The sequence below is a fragment of the Brassica oleracea genome, chromosome C9, assembly GCF_000695525.1.
Source record: "Brassica oleracea var. oleracea cultivar TO1000 chromosome C9, BOL, whole genome shotgun sequence".
Lineage (NCBI taxonomy): Eukaryota > Viridiplantae > Streptophyta > Magnoliopsida > Brassicales > Brassicaceae > Brassica > Brassica oleracea.
The window spans coordinates 42,956,372-42,969,046 of NC_027756.1; the positions used below are offsets into that span (position 1 = coordinate 42,956,372).

At 38.7% G+C, this 12,675-nt stretch overlaps 3 protein-coding genes across 3 annotated transcripts; 2 read left to right on the top strand and 1 right to left on the bottom strand.

Moving 5' to 3' along the window:
* Positions 1 to 1,775: 1,775 nt before the first annotated feature.
* Positions 1,776 to 3,602, top strand: LOC106315087 (probable RNA-dependent RNA polymerase 5). Its single transcript, XM_013752857.1, has 5 exons — positions 1,776 to 1,954; positions 2,031 to 2,286; positions 2,331 to 2,479; positions 2,575 to 3,013; positions 3,354 to 3,602. Exons 1-5 carry the CDS (start codon positions 1,776 to 1,778, stop codon positions 3,600 to 3,602), a joined length of 1,272 nt encoding a protein of 423 aa, XP_013608311.1.
* Positions 3,603 to 5,576: 1,974 nt separating this feature from the next.
* Positions 5,577 to 8,711, bottom strand: LOC106319487 (two-component response regulator-like APRR3). The gene is made up of 11 exons (XM_013757832.1): positions 8,412 to 8,711; positions 7,684 to 8,111; positions 7,436 to 7,597; positions 7,215 to 7,348; positions 6,975 to 7,145; positions 6,779 to 6,884; positions 6,441 to 6,684; positions 6,329 to 6,359; positions 6,065 to 6,250; positions 5,916 to 5,983; positions 5,577 to 5,827 (listed from the first exon to the last, which is right to left on the bottom strand). The coding sequence occupies exons 2-11, from the start codon at positions 7,943 to 7,945 to the stop codon at positions 5,776 to 5,778; spliced, it is 1,416 nt and encodes a 471-aa protein (XP_013613286.1). The 5' UTR covers positions 7,946 to 8,111; positions 8,412 to 8,711; the 3' UTR covers positions 5,577 to 5,775.
* A 467-nt stretch (positions 8,712 to 9,178) lies between these two features.
* LOC106319488 (pumilio homolog 18-like) lies at positions 9,179 to 10,220 on the top strand. The gene has a single exon (XM_013757833.1). It carries the CDS (start codon positions 9,219 to 9,221, stop codon positions 10,218 to 10,220), a length of 1,002 nt encoding a protein of 333 aa, XP_013613287.1. The 5' UTR covers positions 9,179 to 9,218.
* Positions 10,221 to 12,675: the final 2,455 nt, after the last annotated feature.

Sequence of the window (12,675 nt, forward strand, 5' to 3'; positions counted from 1 at the left end):
TATGTTGATGACCTGTTCATTACCGGAACAAATGTGCAACACATAAAAGATTTCAAGAAAGAGATGTCGGCTGAGTTTGAGATGAATGATCTCGGGATGTTGACATATTATCTTGGAATTGAAGTTATTCAGCACCAGGGAGGAATCAAGTTGAGCCAAAGGAACTATGTGTTGAAGATTTTGGAGGAAGCTGGGATGCAGAACTGTAACTTGACGCACATGCCTATGGATTCAGCCGTGAAACTATCAAAGTCTAAGAGCGAAAAGTCTATTGATGCGACGAGCTACCACCGAAACATCGGTTTCTTGCGTTACCTACTACACACGCGACCGGATCTCTCCTATTGTGTGGGAGTACTTAGTCGGTATATGCAAGACCCCAAGGAGTCTCATGGAGCAGCGATGAAGCAATGCCTACGGTATATGCAAGGAACTTCAAGCTACGGTCTCACGTTCAAGAACACAACGGTAGCGACGCGTCTTATTGGATATAGTGACTCGAGTCACAATGTGGATCAGGATGATGGTAAGAGCACGACAGGTCACGTGTTTTACTTAGGCGATAGTCCCATAACATGGTGCTCGTCAAAGCAGGATACAGTTGCGCTCTCCTCCTGTGAAGCTGAGTTCATGGCTGGTACAGAAGCAGCTCGTCAGGCAATCTGGTTGCAGGATTTACTTGGCGAAATCAGTGAGTCATTGTGCAAGAAGACAGTCATACGCATAGACAATCAATCGGCCATTGCGCTCACAAGAAACCTAGTGTTCCATGGCCGCTCAAAACACATTCATACTCGCTACCATTTTATCAGGGAATGCGTGGAGAAGGGATTGATAGAAGTCGAGCACGTTCCCGGAACAGAGCAGAAGGCTGACATCCTAACCAAAGCACTTGGTAGGATCAAGTTCAAGGAAATGAGGGATCTTATTGGAGTTCAAGATCTTTCACGGATGGATTTCAAGCTTAAGAGGGAGATTGTTGGATTAAGCTTGAAGTACAAGGAAGCTTAAAGATAAACATGAGACCTAATCCTACCGAGATATGGATAAGTATGTTTAGAAGTTATCTAAATATATTGTGTAATAGGATAAGGACATAATAAACTCTATATAAGGAGATGTCAAGGTGTGACATAACTTACGAGAATTTAGAGATTGAGAGTTTGAGTTTTTGAGCATATTTTCTTAAGCTAATAATAAGAGACGTATTCTTATTTTGATCTTTGAATTCTAGATAGCTTCACCAGCCAAAACACCAGGCCTGCCAATTGTACACAACCAAAAAGACGTAAGTGAAACAGTAGTATTCTTGGTGACATTTATTGATAAAAAGCAACGTCACCCAAAAAGTGGAACTAACCTTTTTGCGACCCACAGCGAGTTGATCGGCATTGTTCTTTTTCTTTGTCCATTCGCTTCATTATTTTCTTGTTCCCACAATACCAATTCGTGCATCATCACCATGTCCAAGAATTCAAACCTGTTGGTGAGTGGGAGGAAGACATTCAATAAAGAAGATGACCAAGGTGAGAACTGAGTAAAAAATTTAACAGCAGCTACACCATGCCTAGTATTCAAAAAATAAGAAAATAGCTTCCAGTGGTAAATACATATGTTTACAATATCAAATATTTACCTTTTAACATAGGATAGACTTCATGATTACTCTCCATGTTTTTTCTTGTTTGCTCACTGCCAATAAAAAATATAAAAATCATGTTGAACGGTTAAGTACATGACTGCATAACTTTTCATATATAGTTTTTGCTTTAAGAATGATCATGTTGGGTATTCCACTTGACGAACCACACCTGAAGGATCAACTGTCTATTCTTCTAAAGACACAGAGGAATGATCTCAAAGCAGGAAAGCTTCTTGTTACCGAGTCATACTATCTCTTGGGAACCGTTGATCCCACCGGAAAGCTCAAGCAAAACGAAGTCTGCGTCATCCTGTATGCTACTACTCAATACTTTTCTTGCTGAGTGCATATGTGCTTCCTTAGTTAATATTGTTTGTTTTTTGTGTAGGGAGGCTGGCCAAATATCAGGGGATGTGCTAGTTTACAGGAACCCTGGACTACATTTTGGAGACATACATGTACTTAAGGCTACATATGTTAAGGCCTTGGAAGAGCATGTAGGAAACTCCAAGTATGGTGTGTTCTTCCCTCAGATAGGTCCAAGATCTTTGGGTGATGAGATTGCAGGTGGTGACTTTGATGGTGATATGTATTTCATTTCCAGAAACCCCAACGGTACCACTAACTACTCTCCTCTGTCCATCGCATTTGGAAGTAACCTGACTTTTTATGAACCTTTCTTGTTTAGCTACTCGAACACTTCAAGCCAAGTGAACCATGGGTTAGCTCTTCTCCTCCTAGTAGAATTTATGCTGGTACAGCGCCAAGTGAACTTACACCAGAAATGCTGGAAGAGAAGCTTTTCAGAATGTTTTTGGAGGCAAGATTTAATTCCAGGTACACAATTTAATTCTTCGTGTACTCGTTTTTGTATTGGGTTTTATGTCTTTTTTTGGGGGGTTAAAGTATGTCTTTGTTTTTTCGGTTTACAGCAACGTTGTAGGGGCGGCTGCAGATAGCTGGCTAACAATAATGGACCGTTACCTCACGTTAGGAGATGAGAGGGCTAAGGAAAAAGCTGGGATGAAGAGACAAATTCTCAAGGCTATTGATATATACTATGATGCTCTTGATGCACCGAAAAACGGGGCTAAGGTCTACCTCCCATTAGACTTAAAGTTCGAGAGTTTTCCACATTACATGGAGTATAAGCATAAGAAAAGTTTCAACTCCACTTCTATTCTTGGATTAATCTATGACACCGTCGTCTCTCAGAATGAAGAAGAACCCCCTCCATGTGGTACGCATCATCTTCTATGTCACATTTCAGAAATCAAGAAACTACCGTGTTTTGAAGATGAGCTGGTCCCTGAGTCTCACATGGAGAAATGGGGAGGCTGGTACGAGAACTATAAAGATGAAATGGAACAGGCAATGAAAAACAGATGAGAATAATAAAAAGGAATTAGCCAGTGAAGTCATCAAGAAGTACAAGCAGGTAAGCTCCTCTGTCCATTGACAACAATATTTTGTTGATTTACAGGCCAGATTTTGGGTGCTATAGACGGTTTAAGAAGGATTTCTATAGTTTATAGGTCTGACATTTTTTCTTTACAAATTTGGGGCCTATTTATATATAATTTTTTTCAAAAATTTTGGGGTTTCATCCGGCTTAGTCGAGTACCTGGATTGGTATTGAGGAAGTGTAATCAACAAGAATCAATGTAATGGCTTTTATAAACAACTCATCTGTGGAACGGTTTCTTCTCAGGAGTTCTATGGTGGTGCAGAGTTTAAAGACATAAAGAGAAACCTGGACGCATTCTACCCACAAGCCTTGGCACTTTACAACATCGTTTACGATTATGCCATCTTAAAGAACAACGTACGTTATTGCGGATTTGTCTGGAGGGTTGCAGGACGGGTCCTGTGCGATTTTTACTTTGAGAAGAAGGTGGATGGGGAGGGGGAGGAGTCATTCTCTGCTGCAGGTTCTGTGGTCAAAAAGCTTTATGGTTGAAACTCTTATTTTTCATGTTCTGTTCAGGTAAAAATAAGCCTTGTGTCATAAGATGTGTGTTAAGCAAGTATCTTACCAGGTAACCTAACTTATAGGCTAATCTATGTGGTGTAGTGTCTTATGTCTTAGTTCTAATCCTTAGATGTTCCCTCTTGTGTACATTTGTTTATGAATTATAAGAAAAATAAGAATATGCTTGTATTTTAATTTCTGAATCTTGAAACTTTTTATTTCTTTTCACTTTTGTCTTTGGATTGTGTTTATTGCTTCTTTGAAGATAAAGAGTGTGGCCAACTCGGATTTGAAATCATCCGTCAATGGTGGCGTTGTTGTTGATGTCTATGGAGAAGATTCAGCCACCATTGAGTGCAACAAAACTCCTTGGTCTCTCTCTATTTCTAGGTAACTCCTTGGATGTTAACCCCTTTTTTTTAATTAACTTGGATGTTAACCCTAATTCTATCTATCGAGACAACCAAAGAAGATCTGCACGTAAAGCTTACTTGCGCAAGAAGCTTCTCGCTGTATTGTATGAGCAAGAGTCCAGAACTTTTACAACATGACTTGTAAAGTTGTAGAATCATTCATCAGATCCACTTAACTTGAATCCAAATCTACGCATCGAAGCCTAATGAAATTCCAAAGGTAAGAACAGAGAGATAAAAGGCAAACAATCTCAAACGTTGATTAACAGATGGCATTGTCTCAAAAGTTCACACCCTGATCTCATCTCAAATCATATATAAGAACAGTTGAAAATCACCAGCTATACATCCAAACAACTATATAATGCTTTTCATGAAAACCAAAAAAAAAGCAGCCTATAAAACTTCCTATATCGAAGACCTCTTGGTCACTGGGAGCCACTCTAGGGCCTCGTAATCTGCAGCGTGACGAACCATCAACTCCACGAAACGCATAGTAGGCCGTGCGACTACCTCTTGGTCCAAACACATCCTCGCCACATGAAATAATCTGACCAAACCTTCAGCCGAAAACCATCTAGCCAGCGCAGCATCAACAACCAGAGGCATACACTCTTCTATGTTCAATACTGGCATTAACTGCAAAACACACAAATTCATATGTCACTTTCACCACAAGAAAACGTATAAAAAACTAAGCCCTAGTACTCAAAAAGTTTCCTCGAGTCACACCCAATCAAAAGGGGACCTTGAGGATAAAGATTGTCTGGGATTGCGATATTGTAGAGCCAAGCGTAGTTGAGGAACTCGTTATTGTCAGATGGGTCTTGTTCATCTAAATCGCCGCTGTCCTGGCCGTTGATAGTTCCAGACGAATCCATTGATTCCGATGATTCTTGTGAGTCTTGCATTACTTACTTGACTTGAGCTTGCTCCTCTAAAGCAATACAAGACCTCTAGAGAGAGAGAAGGATGACGAACACTAAAAGATCTCTCTGGAGTTGCTCTTATAGAGGCGCCGGCTTTATATATAGATCATTTTTTGGAAAAGATTATCAGAAAAATTAAATAATACGCAAATTAGTTTCATGGGAAAATTCCTTTTTAGTCTCGATTATACTATCAGGCGAAAATAAAAGTTTTAGAGGGGATAAATAGTTTTTATTAACTAATGAGAAAATGACTGTTTTAAAAAGATAAAACACAAGACTTAAACAAGACTACTTATACAGATTCTCACTCACGGCAATAAGCTAACTATTCAAAAATAGCATTATTTTGGAAGCTTTGCAGTCTACTAATCAAGGATTTAAAGAATTTTACACAAAGTTTTGGGTTACATTACCAGAAGATGTAGTTTATTACCGACTATAATTTTCAAAGTTTATAAAAATTTCAGTGCTAAATCATAACTGTTCATTGTGATACAATACTACGAAAAGAACTTATCCATCAAAAATATTGTACATCTAAAACCATTACGGAGTAAATTACACCATAGAACTTTGTACGTAAGGTCGTTAATAAATATTGCAGATAATTTATCATCTATGAAAATGCCTTTTAATTTACTGTTCTCGTGGAAATGACCTTTAGTGTATAGACACTCTTATTAAAAAAGATGAATTTTTATAAACATAAATCATAGAATCCAAAAGGCCATCAAAGACTCTGTCACAGATACATTCCACTTTGTTCTTCAAATCTTCGAAGTGAATCTCTCTTCAGTCTTCTTTACCAATTTTGCTTCAATTGTCTTCACTACTCTGACACTCATTTCCTGATTTAGAAGCATCCATCCTAAAGGCAAACGACTTCTTGTGAATACATTACTATATAAGGAAAGTAAATCCAGAGACTTTGAGGAAGAGGGGAGGAGGAATCTTACTTGCGAATGAATTGACCTTTGATGCGAGGCCGTTGCTCAGCTAGTTTCTTCCTGCTATGGTACCTTACCTAAAAGCAAAACACACCATATGCCGTAACTTTCTTGCCTCCCAAGAAATGAGAGCTTAAGCTTGTTTAGAGATAAGATACCTTCTTCTCAAAACATCGCTCTTTACGCTTAAGACGAAACTTTATCAAAGCCGCCTCTCTTTGTGCGGCTCGGTCGCTTCCACTAGACTGCTGATTCGAAGGATTGTCACTGCTTGAACTGGAACCAATTATTTTGGCAACGGGACTGTCTTGAGGAGAACAGCTTCCCACATTTTCTTCTGGAGCCTGCTCAGCAAAGTTCAAAGCTTTTGATGAAACCGGCATAAATTTCAAAGACAACACTAAGAGACGTAGATAATATACCTTGTTAGCAGAAGTAGCACCGTTGTTGTATCTGCGTGTCACACAAGAAAAAAACAGCTTCAAAACACACACAGATTCGATATTTCTTGGGGGGCTCAGGTCAGGAACTTACTTTGAGAAGGCAGAGTGATTAGAATGCCTCAGAACGCTTCGATCACCACCGGCTCTCTGATCTCCAGCCTCTTTTGGTTTTGTCAAAGTTAGCTCCAGTGATTGCAAATCTTCAGGATTAGATGAAGGTGTTTTGGTTTCTACTTGTGAGTTACCAGAAGAGCGATTCAACAAGTCACCATTGTTTCTCTCCAAAGCTTGAACAGCTTTCTTACTCATACACTGTCCTGCCTGTGATCCGTTGCCTGTTGCAACATCAGCTAAAGTCATCAGTTTGAAAAACAGAGAGAATCTTGGAATGGGGTTAAACAGGATTGTCTAATGAGTTTTGTCTCTTACCTATTTGTCCATTCTCATCGTCAACCTCTTTCAGTTTATTAACACCTTCCCGTTCATTGCCATAGGTTCCCACGTTCATATCACTGGCTCTTTTGGTCCAAGAGCTCTAGTTTCATAATGCAAAGACCAATAACAAAATCACAAAGACATTCCCTCAGATATATAATTATAATCTAACGCCATAGCAACAGATTACCTGAGTTCCACTTCCGTTATCACTCCCACCCTCTCCGTTACTCCCATCATCATCATTCCCGTGATCTTCATCGCTCATGCTGGCATCGTCTTCTGACCCTTCATCATCAGTGCTTTCAGTTTTCACTGACTTCTTGTTATGTATCCCACTCTCACTCCCACTGCCGCTAGACTAGTATATCAAAGAAACGAATGAGAAAGAAAAAACTAGAAACATGTAATGAAAGCAGAAAACTCTTACGCTGTGGCATCTTCTCCAGACATGTTGCCAAAGATTCTTCAACTCGTTCTTTCTAATAGGTTTCACGAGGAAATCAACAGCGCCATTCGACAAACACTTGAACACCAGAACCATGGAATCATGAGATGACATCACTACAAAACGTGGAAATGATCATCACATTCACATATACTGAAACTAGCTCAGGGCAATACACTGGGGAGATTTAAGTAAGTAAGTACTTATGATGGGGATGTTCTTAAGTGTATTATGGCTCATTATCTTGGACAACAGACCGGTTCCAGAGTTCACCGGCATAACAACCTCCGTTAAGACAAGATCAATGCAGCTGTTCTCGTCTTCTAGGACTCTCCAGGCTTCAAGGACGTCCGGAACAGCAGTAACTAACCAAAAAAAAATTCCCAAAATTTACAACAGTTAGTCAAAAGCAACAACATGATTGCTGATTAAAAAAAGGAAGATTCAATACCTTCGTAGCTGCAATTCTTCAAAAGTGCAGTAACAATGTGGCGAGTTGAGTCATCATTCTCCACCAGGAGAACCTTAAGCGATCTAACTGGGAGATATCTCTCCCAGTTAACAACAGGGGCTATCGGTTGTTGAGTGATCTGTAACAAATTGTTGGCATTTCCAGCTGTATCTTCAACTCGAGAATCATCTTCTTCAGATGAACCAAACGCTGGTCTCTCAGTTACCACTTCATTTGCCATATCGTTCTTATTGAAACACATTGTTATTAATAGTGAACTTCTCGTTGAAAGCGTGTCAAGACCAGCCTCCGTGAACAAGATAGAACAGAAGCAGCATCAAATAACACCTAAGATTCTGTAGAAACCTTCCCTCTACTCTGACATAGCACTTGCACATTTCTTCTTTAGCCAAAACTTGTTTTAATCCCTTCACCAAAACCTCAATCCGATAAGAAAAAAAAACATTTAAAACTAAATTTGGAATAGTAACACAATAACAACTTGTTGGTTCTCTCAAATCAGAAGCTAAGAAATCTAACAAAAGTTCAAATCATTATTCTCAGAAACATTGAACTATCTATTTTATCTCAGATCTTGGATCTCCAACTTTCTCAACGTTCCTACAGATTCCTCACAACCTAAGCTCTAACATGAAATGAAACTAAGCACAAAACTGAAACATCACCAGATTGTAAAAGCGACAAAACAGAACACAAAAAGATAATACCTTTGTAACTCAAAGCTTATCCATAGATGAAGAACACCACCACAACCACCAGAATCTCTCACCATATCTGACTTCAAAAATCATATAGCACGAGAAAGAGCATACTTTGTGGTGTTCACAGTGCTTAATCTGGTTTGCTTAGCATTTTAATCATCCAATAAATAGGGTTTGATTCGTATCTAAACACTATTCCTTTTTACCAAAACTAGCAGAATCAAGTTGCTACTATTATTAGAATACTGAAAGAGAGAGAGAAAAAAACTGAGAGAAGATCAAAGGATTGAGACTTGAGAGACTCTGAGCGCAAGTGGGTAAAGGGAAGAAGATATTTTTATTTTTTTTGGGTTGCTGACGTGGCATTTATAGCTTACGTGCCATATGGGACCCGATGTGCGTGTTGCGATTTGCGCGTTTCCGGATTGGTGACGTGGACAAAATCAAAAGCTGGGAGCTTGAGATATGATACTCGGTTTGCGACCCTAAACCGAATCTTTCACGGTGGATCGTTTGCGAGTGCGCTTCAAGTTTATAGAACGACGACGTTTGTTCCATTTACCGAGACTTTCCATTTTTAAAAATAATTAATTTAATTAACGCTTGACCTATTATAGTTACGAAAAGTGAGGAAAAAAAAGGAAACTACGGATAATTTCTTTTTTCTAAACTTTCCATTTTTTCTGAAGAAGCAGATGATGTGACTAGTATAAATATATGATGACTACCCCCATGGATTCAATAATCATTCGAAACAATCTCGAACACTTGTCCAAAATAACACAGACTCTATAAGATTATATTTTCTGTTCAATGGCAATGACCGATAATAATAATCCCTTTTCTATGTCGACCATGTCTGATGCTTTACAACACATCCCTTTCTCTAAAGGAATCTCCGGTTACATTCCTCCTCCGGGATACGCCCCACGCTCCTCCTCCGCCGTAGCAGACACTCGCTCAAACTCTCTGTTCAACGTTATGACTAGCGGCCAAGGCTTGGCCCAGTTTAAAGAGATCATCTCAAAGTCTGACCGAAAAGAGCTTCAGCTGATGGCGTCGTTGCTTACGTCAGACTCCGATTACTTCATGGAGGTTGTCAGAAACATTAACGGGTCGAGACGCGTCCAGAAGCTCCTCGGGATATCAGACGACGTGGACGCTTTCTTCTACCCCGCTATCTTGCGCCGGTTCTACCACATTATCACCGACAAGTACGCATCCTACGTGGCGATACGAGCTATGCTCGTTTTCGACCAGAAGAAGCAGTATGTAATGTACGAGCACCTTCTCCACCACGCGCTCGACATCGCGCGTAATCAGTACGGCTGCATTGCGCTCAACGAGATCATAACCGACGCTGATGATCCTTTCTACAGAAATCTTCTACTAGACGTGGTAGCGCGCAACGCTCTCTACCTAAGTAATGATCCTTCAGGGAACTTTGTGGTCCAACACGTGCTTGCACTCTATGACTTGCGTTGCACGCATAACGTTGGTGTTAGTCTTCGTGGCCATTGCGTTGATCTGTCGTTTAAGAAGTATGGAAGCTACATCGTAGAGAAGCTTCTAGATACTGAGGAATCAATGGCTGTGGTGGTTGTGGAGCTTTTGGAGTGTGAAGGAGGCAGGTTGACGAGGCTGGCGAGGAATGAGTTTGGGAGTTTCGTGGTGGTCAAGGCATTGAAAATCACGCAGGGGATGAATAGGGTCGATCTGTTTAGGGGTTTGGTGCAGAAGCTGATGCCTTTTCGCCACCTTTTGGTTAGGTCTCACGGAAGCAACATTGTAAACTTCTTGGAGTCGACTATTTAAGTTACCTTGCTGGTCACAATAGTCGTGTATGTCTGTCTCAAACTAGTTACACAGTGCTGCAAATTGTGCAAATTTGATGTGCTAAGTTCGATTTTATGGTAATTGCTAATATCTTGTAAGAAAGGCTTCTTGAAGAAAAGTTATCTGAAAACATGAATGTTCAATTGTGTCTTTGTTTCAAACTAGCTGCAGTTGTCAAATTGTTCGGATTATAATGTGTTAGGCTCATTCTCAATTATTGAGGTCTTCTAAGATTGGCTCGTTGAAGAAGAGTTGCAATTTGAGAAACATGAAATATTCATCGACAGTTTTCTTTAAAATATGAAATTCCATAACTAAAACCTAAACATAAGTTCTATCATGTCTAATTGAAATTTTAAACAAAAAATAACTATAAACATAGGTTCTATCATGTCTAATTGATCCACCAATTTGAAAACAAAAAGTATCAAGAGAGTATTAAATGACCTTAAGGTAGCTTAAATAAAGATATCAGTCTTAAAAAAAACTTACACTACCAGGGATGGCTTAGTGCAAAAACAAGGAAGGAATCAGCGAGCATCTCCAACTTTTCCACATTCATTTTATACACTCCCACTTTTCCACATCCATTTTATACACTCCAAACAGATTATCTTCATCAGATCTCGCACATGCAGTAACATCAAAACATCTCCGGACGTCTGGTTCTTAACTTCCTACATTAGCACGAGAGCCTATCTTGAAATTTTACAATACATAAACAATTTATTAAGAATTTTAATAAATTAAATTTTAAACAGTATAATATATGTCCATATATATATATTCATATATTAATTCAAACATTTTTGGATATTCAAAACCAATATTTCATTTAGCTATGTCTAGGATACGTCCTCAGCAAGACGCATGCTATGATCATCGCCAAGAGAATAATGTAATGTGTGTAAAAAAAAATGAAAAAAAAAAAAGCGTGTGTGCGTTAATTGTGATGTCCGATGGACAAGCCTAAAGGGATAATTAATGGATGGTTTATGATGTCTCTAGATAAGCCCAAATCATCAAACTAAAGATTCTGATGCAACCATATTCTCTTCTCTCGTTCTATTAGTTAGATCTGGTTATAACCGATTTCTGCTCATTGGATGATCTTTGCAATGAGAAACGTTTGCTCATGGATCTCGAATCCATGCTTGATGTACCTTTCTCAATTTGGAGAGATCAAAATCATGGATTTTTTGTGATGATTTCAAAACATTTACAAAAATTCTCTATTCTGTATAAATATATACATGTATATATACATATATGTTTGTAATGAAGATAATGTAAGTTCCAATTCCTCATATATATATATATATATATATATATATATATATATATATATATATATATTTATTTATATTACATTTTGATTCAACATGTGTGAAAGCTCAATTAATAAGCGAACCAACAAATGGCCAACTTGTTCTTCGGTATAATCTGTATGTTTCTGTATTATTCATAAACATAACGAGTTCTTTATATATAGGGAGTTACACCGTCATAGAATAATGGAAAAACTAAAGAAAGGAAATACAAATACGAAAAGAATACAAATCATAAACCAAGAGATAAAAGGAAACTAGGGTTTGGCGACTCTCTCTCTAGCATTGGGCCGGTTATGGACGTGGATTTTTGTGATGATTTCAAAACATTTACAAAATTTCTCTATTATGTATAAATATATACACGTATATATACATATGTTTGTAATGAAGATAATGTAAGTGCCAATTCCTCATATATATATTACATTTTGATTCAACATGTGTGAAAGGGCACAACTCAATTAATAAGCGAACCAACAAATGGCCAACTTGTTCCTCAATATAATCTTTATGTTTCTGTATTATTCATAAATATAACGAGTCCTTTATATATAGGGAGTTACACCGTCATAGAATAATGGAAAGACTAAAAAAAGAAATACAAATATGGAAAGAGTACAAATCATAAACCAAGAGATAAAAGGAAACTAGGGTTTGGCGACACTCTCTCTAGCATTGGGCCAGTTATGGACCGGGCCAGTTATGGACATCCACTATATGATTTATAACACTCTGCCTTGGATGCCATAACCATACAGAGTTTGTAATACGCTTTAGATGTTGCCTCATTAAAACCTTACCAGGAAAATCCATTGGGACAAAACCATGGTGAAGGAAAAAGAGTACAACACGTATTACTCCCCCTGTTCTGAACATCACTAAAGGTCTTTCAGTCTACGCATCCCAATATGATGCGTGAGCTTTCTGAACGTGCAGGTCGGAAGTGATTTGGTGAACAGGTCGGCTGAGTTGTCACTGGAACACACTTGGACGACTTGGACCTCGCCGGCTTTCTGAAGCTCGTGTGTGAAGAAGAACTTAGGTAGTATGTGCTTCGTCCGGTCTCCTTTGATGTAGCCATCCTTAAGCTGAGTAATGCAAGC